Source organism: Apteryx rowi, unplaced genomic scaffold (genome assembly GCF_003343035.1).
Source record: "Apteryx rowi isolate R43461 unplaced genomic scaffold, aptRow1 scaffold_65, whole genome shotgun sequence".
NCBI classification, from domain to species: Eukaryota; Metazoa; Chordata; class Aves; order Apterygiformes; family Apterygidae; genus Apteryx; species Apteryx rowi.
The window spans coordinates 2,697,591-2,705,685 of NW_020450927.1; the positions used below are offsets into that span (position 1 = coordinate 2,697,591).

General features: G+C 57.3%; 2 protein-coding genes across 3 annotated transcripts in view; both read left to right on the top strand.

The window, feature by feature from the left end:
- Positions 1–1,179: 1,179 nt before the first annotated feature.
- On the top strand, positions 1,180–6,332 carry LOC112975021 (adenylate cyclase type 10-like). 2 transcript variants are annotated; one of them, XM_026084618.1, is made up of 8 exons: positions 1,368–1,451; positions 2,392–2,596; positions 2,677–2,773; positions 3,640–3,755; positions 4,406–4,523; positions 4,789–4,984; positions 5,489–5,676; positions 6,209–6,332. In XM_026084618.1, exons 2-7 carry the CDS (start codon positions 2,407–2,409, stop codon positions 5,633–5,635), a joined length of 864 nt encoding a protein of 287 aa, XP_025940403.1. In that variant the 5' UTR covers positions 1,368–1,451; positions 2,392–2,406; the 3' UTR covers positions 5,636–5,676; positions 6,209–6,332. The 2 variants fall into 2 exon arrangements, with proteins under 2 accessions (XP_025940404.1, XP_025940403.1); XM_026084619.1 differs by lacking the exon at positions 2,392–2,596 and having other exon boundaries at positions 1,180–1,451.
- Positions 6,333–7,937: 1,605 nt separating this feature from the next.
- The window catches only part of NUF2 (NUF2, NDC80 kinetochore complex component), a 16,581-nt gene continuing 16,423 nt past the window's right edge, over positions 7,938–8,095 (top strand). Inside the window, exon 1 of the mRNA XM_026084682.1 lies at positions 7,938–8,063. Within this exon, the coding sequence (XP_025940467.1) occupies positions 7,941–8,063 (123 nt within the window). The 5' untranslated portion in view covers positions 7,938–7,940. The remainder of the gene's footprint in view (positions 8,064–8,095) is intronic.

Here is an 8,095-nt window from a genome sequence, read left to right on the forward strand (position 1 = left end):
GAAGGCAGCAAGAGCGGAAGGGAGGAAGGAGCACAGGGGGGAGACAGAGCAAGGCTGGGGGGTACCCAGGCCACGCAGGGGTCGACCCTGTCAACTGTAATGTGGACCGCGCCTGGGAAACTCCGGTTGCCCTTGCGTGGGGCAGAAAGAATAACTGAGCAGCGCTCTCCACGCCTGGGAAGGCTGTGAAACCCAGCGCACTCGTATGACGCACACGTGCATGTGGCCTTGTGCTACACTAGAATATGCTGTTAGTCTAGGCAGCCAGACCAGTGCAGGCGATGCTAGTGTGTCTCTTCTTTCTCCGTGATCTTGTCTCCGAGTAGAGCGGCAGAGCGGTTTCTGGCCAAGGCGGAACGGATACCTCCGGTGCCCAGCAAGAGCAAAGGGACGCACGGTGCCGTGTGTTCCTGTGAATGCAAGGCCATTGTGGAGTTGGTGCTTGTGCCCTTGGCTCAGCACCACATGGCAATGGGCAATGATGCCAGAGCCCTTTATCATCTGCTGGAGCGTGCGGCTGCCTACTTGCATGTCTCCAACAACTACCTGGTGAGTTGCCCTGCTTGCCTGAGCCCACTGCACATGGAGTCCTCGCAATTGCCTTGCCCTGGGCAAGCCAGTTTCCCCGCTGCAATGGGACATGCCTCTGTGGGGACTTGGGGGTGAACGGCTGGGGTCAGACCCGGGCTCTTCCTCCTGCTTGCCTCTCCTGTGGCAAGAGACGCAGGGCAGAGAAGCAGGACCTTTGCACAAGTTGCACCCGCCAGGAGGTGGTGCGAAGGAGCACCCGTGCCCGTGCTGTGTGTTAGGGTGGGCATCGCCAGGGGCAGGTGCGTGCCCTCCTCAGAGAGATGCTGGAGGCAAGTGGGAATGATGGGGCTGGGCGCAGGCTCCGCAGCGACGCTCACGTGCTCTCTGTGTGCTTGTTCAAAGGCCTTTACGAATCTGAACAGAGCAGAGGTCCTGAGGAGCTCTGCTAAGAAAGCCAAGGTGCTTGCCCGCTTTGAAGAAGCCACCTTCCTGAGCCTGAAAGGGGAGGTAAAGTGACGGGGGTGGTTCTGAGGGCTCTCCTGGTGGGAGGAGTTGGATGCCTTCCTGGGGAGTGGCGGGGATATCGCCGGCATTTTGAGGCACAGCCTTTCCTGTGACCGCTTCACCCTCTGGCCAAAACCGGTCGAGGCCGTCGGCCTAGAATGAGCCAGAGACTTGAAATTTGGTGTGTGCTCAGTCGGAGTCCTTTGGGACTGTCTTAACAACCCTTGTCCTGTGCAGGTCTGCTACAATATGGGATGCATGGACCTGGCAAAGACGACGATCAGGAAGGCCTTGAGCCTGCTGAACAGGAAATTCCCAGTCACCTCASTGGGCGTCATCTTTCAGTTTGTCCTGGAGAGGTCGGAGCATGCGTCTTACAAGAAGAGTAAAGAATCCTCCCTTCATCAAGAGGCAGGGTAAGAAGCTGAAGGGAAAGAGAGGGGAAGAAAGAGCCATTTCCTTCCTGGTCCTGAGCCCCTCGGCCCACACCTGCCTAGGCTTAAGCCCAGCCTTTACGCGAGCATAGGTCTTAGCGTGGGGAAAGCTGCGGAGGGAGCTGGAGGCTAATGGATGGGGGAACTGGCATGTGTTGCTGGAGAGCTGCCTCCTCTGTGCCCCCCTCCGCTTCCCCTGGCCCTGCCTGACCCGGCCCTGTGTAGCTAGTGGCTGTGGCCCAGCACTTTCTCTTGTGTGGCGGGAGGGAGAGGCTCCCCTGGCTGTTCCGGCAGAGCCGCTGCCTTTCCTTGCTGCAGCAGCTCTTCAGCCTGGAGAGCACTTCCAGCGGCTGGAGGCTATCATGCCTGGCAGCGCTCATGAAGGTCAACATGGCCGAGGAGTCTGAGGATGCGAGTCACATGAGTGCCTTCTCTCTGCAGCGGCAGCAGACGCGTTTCTGACATAGCTCCTTTCCCCTGGCCTGGCAAGAGTAGCAGCAGGGTCTGCCCCGGCAAGAAGAGGCCAAATACGACGGAGATGTCCATGTCCCTGAACTTTTCTTTATGAACTTTCAGAAGACGTGGGCTGCTGTTCTTTTTGGCTGTTCCTCTCGTTGGATTTGTTTCATAACTGTAATCGTTGGGCTGATTGTGGCTTTAAGCCAGCACCAGTTTCCATATTCTGTAGTTTCCTTGTGGCCATTTATAAAGCTCGTGTGCGACAGACACCCTGTGGCCCTCGTCTTGACACGGCCACAGTTAGCAGTGGCAGTCGTAAGAACAGTTTGTCGTACGGCTGAGAGCCCTGAGAGTAAAAGAGAAGAGAGAAACTGGCCGCTGGTTTATGGCCTGTGCCCTCCAGGCCAGAGAATCACCCTGGCGAGACTCAGTCTTGTGCATTCTCCTGTTGGGACCCTTTCAGATCCTCTTGTCCTACATGGAATACGCGCAGTGCTGCCAGGACCTGGGCTGCCGGGAAGAGTGGCTGCAGTATGGGCGGGCAGCCATCCAGCTTAGCTCTGACGTCAAGCCCTTTGGAGGAGGGGTATTAAATGCTGCAAAATTCGCCCAGGCCCTGTCCCATCTGACCCTCAGCCTGGGAAATCTGCCCCTCTCTGTTGACGTCGGTATATACTGCCCCCGCTCCCTGTGAGAAGAGATCTCTGCAGAGAGAGCCTGTGTGAGTCTGCTTTTTTTTCCTTGCCAGGCTATCGTGCCAAGAGCCTGTGCATGGAGCTGGAGAAGCCCGACCTGGACTACAAGGTTCTAGCCACGCTCTTCATGGCGCTCCTTCTCCAGATGAGGTAATCCTGCTGCTGGACAGACTGCTGGTTGCGCGGTGTCAGGGAGCCAGCAGAGATCCTTCTTGTGTCATTCCCTGCGCGCAGAGAAGAGGGCTTTTTGGTGTCGTCTTTGATACTCGCTGGCTGTATCTACGCTGGTAAATGAAATAATGCCAAGGAAGGTTGCTGGCTATTTGGGAACGCGAGCGTCTGCTTTTCACCTGCTTGAACAGTTCCTGGCTTGGTTTTGGCCCTGGCCATGTAGTACTTCCCCCAGCCAATTCCCAGGCCTGGTTTAGGAGAGAGGGTAGTGCAGGGAGCCGTTCCGCTGGGCAGCTTGGATGCGCTCGTTGTGTTTTGGGCGCTAGCCAGGTYTAATTGTGTGGACACGGGCCTTTCCCTGCCACTTGGCCTTGGTGCCGGAGAAGGCCCTGGATTCCGTTCGCACGCTCGTCTAGGGGAAGCTCTCCAGAGGAACAGCTTCTGAACCCAAYGCGTTCTCTGGGACAGTGTGGAGGGCACTGGGGATCTGTGCATGCTCTTCTGCCTSTTTTTACTGCAAAAGACTTTGATGGAAAGGTGACTAGCTCTGCTCCTGGGCCAACGGGAAAGCACCGGCTGCATGGGAAGGATGCCTGAGTCTTGCTCCAGGGCTTGCCATTTGGGCTGGGTCATGGAAGCCTTTCCCTGGAGACTTGTTGCCAAAAGATTACTGGGTGGAAAAAAAGTCCGATGGAGAAACTCCGATGGAGTTGCCAGAAAGAGCACAGAAGGGAAAGAGAGGGAGAGAGGGATGATGGGAAGGGGGGCGGGACACGTCCGGAGGTGCTGACTTGGGTCCCACCCCACGGAGATGCTTCATGGAGGCTCGTTGTGTTCCTGCCCAGGTACCCGGAATGTGCAGAAGTGCTCTCCAGGCTAGAGAAGCAGGTGGCTGGAGAGCACAGGATCACTGGGCAGGCGTGCTTCTTCTCCTGCTGCTTAGACCTCTTGCTTTATGCTGGTAAGTGCTCAGTGAGGAGGGCCACAGAGAGTCAGGAGGCTTGCAAAGATGTTTTTTCTCCTGATACCACACTGACCCCGGAGCCTCCAGCAATCCTTTTGCTTCCTCAGCAGAGTCCTCGGCCATTTGGGGGCGTGTGTGTGTGTCTCTCTCTTTCCTTCCCCACCCTCCCACCTTTCTTTTTCTGCCTTTTCTACATGTGATCCAAGGGTAATTTCAAAGTGCTTGCAATTACCATGTTTGCTTCCTGTGTTTTGAGATTCCCCTTTCTGAAACCTCCTCTTAGGCTCACTCTGCTCTGGCTCCTGGGGAAGCGGGCATAGCARGGCTGGGATGTGCCTGACCAGGAGGCATCCAAGAGCCTCTGCTATGGAGTCGCTGTCATTTGCTGGTCAATGGCAGCAYCTCTTTGTCAGCGCTAGAAAGCTGCTGAATAAAAGGGCGTTTATGTGGAGCTTGAATAGCCCTGAGGAGCTAGGGGAGAGCTCCAGCCCTTGCATCACTCCTGTTAGGTTTTGCTTGCTCTCTGAGTGCTTTACCTGCCCCCAAATTCACCTGCTGTGCTTGAGCTTTCTCCTGCTACGAATGCCTGAGGGACAACAAGGCAGCGGAGGGCAGCACTGCTTTTCTGAGATACGTTTGTGTTACAGGCTGGGAGTATAAGTCATTTGAAGAGTGCAGGAGCTTCGTAGAGCAGAATGAAGCAAACCGCATCCTCAAATCACAGAAGAGCATCCTGTTTGGACTGTATTCATCCCTGGCTCTTTGGTAAGTTACAGAGTTGCTTTGACTGGCGAGAGGCCCCAGGCAGGGATTCTGGCAGGGGAGGTGGGAGCTCTGGGCTTGTCCTGTCCCGCGGCCTGTCTCCAACGAGGCGGTCGTCCCTGGGGTACTGTGGTGAAAGGGGCTGGGGGGCCGTGCACTGGGAGCAAGGTGGCAAGGAGCCTAAGACTTGTTAGCCTAGGAGACAGTCCAATTACTTGATCATTGCTACAAAATATGTGTGTGTGTGTGTGTGTCTCTCTGGTTGTAGGTTTGCGAGGCTTGGGCAGTGGGACAGCTTCCAGAAGCCCTTTGAAAAGGCCAGGCGGTTGCTGAAGAGAGCTGATGCCTCCGTTTTTGCCACTCAAGCATGCAGTCGGCTCCTGGAGTGCTGCACCCTGGTGCTGAAAAATGACATTGAGCACAGCACGGCAAGGGCCTTGGAGAGCTGCCCCGGGGCTCTAAGGGTGAGGGAAGAGGACGAAGGGGATGTGCGTGCTGTGAGGGGACTCTAGGGAAAGCTGTGTTCCTAACAGCCGTGGCTCGACGAGGCCAGGTGGAAGCAGCCGTGATGGGTTGGAGCCAGGGTAGAGCCAGAGTGTAGTGGGCTAGAGAGGAACATGGCGAAAGCCTCCTCTCACAGGGGTCTCAGCAAGAGGTGGAAGAGAAGGCAGTCAGGTGCAGGGGGTCTTCCTGGGCGTGTGAGAATTGCCTTGTGGGAATGTCCTGCAAGAGAGGAGAAGAGACTTCCACAGCCGTGAGCTAGTGAGCCCTGCTGAAATGCCTGCTCCGTGTGAGGGCTTATGGCTCGGGAGAGCTTTGTGTGCTATGTCAGCCTTGCTAGCTGTGCACTCCTTGTCCCTTTGTGGCTGTCTTTTCTCCTTGGGGAATAGAGGTGCTGCCCTCAGTGCCGAGCCATGGCCGAGCTCAATGACTTCTCCTGACATGCCTCTCCATTGTTCTCTCGGTAGCTTGCAGAAGAGGTTTTCTCCCGGTGCTCTACAAGCCCTGTCTTCTACCCCAGAGTCTACCACCTGAAAGTGTACATTTTCCGCATGCTGGGTAACGAAGAACGAGCCTGCTGTGCCTCAACCAGGGCCTCCAAGCCTGTGAGGTGAATGGCAACCTCCTGGAGAAGACTTGGCTGGAGATGTGCACTGTAAGTTGATGCTCTTTGCCTTTGAGTTGCTTCCTGGGCCGAGGTTCAGCATGCCCTAGGAGAAGGTGGCCCGGACTGTACTGCAGCAGGTCCGCGTAGGGAAAGCCCCCAGAGAGCTTCAAGAGCATATGCTGAAAGTGCTTGGGGAGCTGGTAGGTGCTATTAGCCCTCCCCCCAGGAGGGCAGTGGCAGCTGCGATGTGTCTCACCCAGGCGGGGCTGGAAGGACACCTGAGGAAGCAGTATGCGCTGCAGCTGCTCCTTCCCAGCATCTCTGCTKGGCTGAGGAGTGGTGAAGTTTAATCTTTGCCTCTCCCTGAAGCCAGCTCTGGGAGCCCAGCATCATGCTGTGATGAGCCTTCATTTGCTTTCCCTCTCCTTGCCCTCCCTGATAGGCTTTTGCAGCATGGCAAATTGGCTGATGCATGGAACAAGCGACTGCGAGAGGCCTTGCTTGCCTTGCCAGACAGCGATTACGGCTCTGGGGATCTCCTGTTCTTCTCGGCTCTCACTGGGGCTTTTGTTTTCCTTAGGAGTGGTGGTTCGCTGGAAAGGGCCCCGTGGGAGACCTGTGGCTGAAGACAGCTCCACGTCTTCCCCAGCTGAAACAAGCCAAGGCGGAAGGCTGTAGCTCCAGGTACCTGCTGCAGCTGCCAGCACTGCGGAGCAAGGATGCTCTTCCAGGAATTAAATAATTAAATCATGCCCTCGTCTCAGTGTTCTGCATGGAGTCACAGACTACAGAAAGAGGACGCTGAAGGCATGCGATGAGAGCCTCTGGCCTGTGATTTGTTGGGAAAGCTAGGCTGTGGGGAAGCCATCCCTGAAACCTCTAGYGTTCAAGAGAGTCAAGGGCTGTAAAGCAGTTAAAGAAATTGTCTCTCCCCCGCGCTCCCTCTGTCCAACTCAGCAGCAGAAAAAAGGCATCCGCCAAGTTCTAGAGGGCACTAAGGTCCCCTGTTTCGGAGAACCCTGGAGCTAGAAGTCTGGCTGTTGACAGCTTGCATGTAGGCAAGCAGGCTGGGGCTGGGCAATGCGTGTGCAGTCCAAAATGCTCTGCTGCCACTCATAGCTCTGCATTTCACAACAGCTAGCAGGAGGGGGAAGGCCGAGGGCTGCCTGCAGGTGTCGAGCTAGTCTCTCAATGCTGAGGTATCAAAGACACGTGTGCATCATAATGCCTCCATGTGTAAGGCCACCACACGTGCCAAGAATGCCTTTCTCCTCTGGCTGTTAGCCTGAAAACATGGAATCTTGTACTCGGTTTTAGGCTGCTGTCTGGCCCAGTGGACTTCAAGCCGGCAGCCTGGATAGCTGGCTCTTACAGATTTTCTTTTAGGCATTAAGTCTGTAATGAAACCACCCCCAAGTAGAGGAAGGCTGCTGCAAGAAGAAACAGAGAAGCCTTCAGAGTGCGGGCACAGTCCTATCTGCCGTACTCCCTGTAGCCTTCAAGCTACTAAGAGGCGAAGCAGCTGGGTTTGTATCCTAAAGAAGGATGACCAGGAAGCTAGGAAAAACTGTGCAGTGCTCCTTTTGGCAGGCAGCAAATGAGGTACGTGCAGCGTGTGCCCACATGCTGTGCTAAGGCATTGGTAAAATGCTGCTGCTATCTCTGTTCCCAGAGCACTGTCTGTAAACCTGGGCCTTAAGGCTCCGAGCACGGTGCTATGCTAAGCACTGCTCCAGAAGCCTTAAGTGCGCTTTAACCTCCGCGTGAAAATTCCAGCCGGTGCTGTCCTCCTTCAGCCGGCAGCTGCCGGCCGTCCGTCCTGGGGAAGGAAGTGCCTTGCTGCGGTGCTGTTAACGGCCTTCGGGAGCGCGGCGGAGCCACCCCGTGCTCATCGAGGAGGCGGCCCGTGCCCCTCTGCTGAGGGCGCGCCGAGAAAGGCCTGTTCCGACCCCTCCGCACGAGCGCAACCAGCTGCGGGTTAGTGTCGGTGCTCTGTGCGACCGGTGGCTGCGGGACACCGGCCACAAGGGCTGACATCACGCGGGGCGGGGGCGGCGGCGCTCCCGCCGCTCCCTCCTCCCCACAGCGCCTCCGCTGTCAACGGTCAACGGTCCGCGCGGGGGCGGAGCCCGGGGAGCTCCCGCCCTCGCCCCAGCTGTCGCTGATAGGCTCTGGGGCAGATCGGGGGCGTGGCGCACCGTGAGAGGCCGTTAGGGCCGTGGAGGAAGTGACGTCGGGGGCGGGGAGGAGGCGCCCGCCACATTCAAGCAGGCGGCGCGCGGCGCGGCCGTTGGCGGCGGGTGCTGGGCGCTATGGAGGTGCTGACGTTCCCCCGCTACAGCCCCGGCGACATCGTCACCTACCTCCGCGGCCACGTGCTGGCCGGCTCCGAGGCCCGGAACCTGGCCAAGGGCGACCTGTTCCCCAGCCCCAAGGTGCGTGTGCGTGTGAGTGGCGGGAGCGCGGC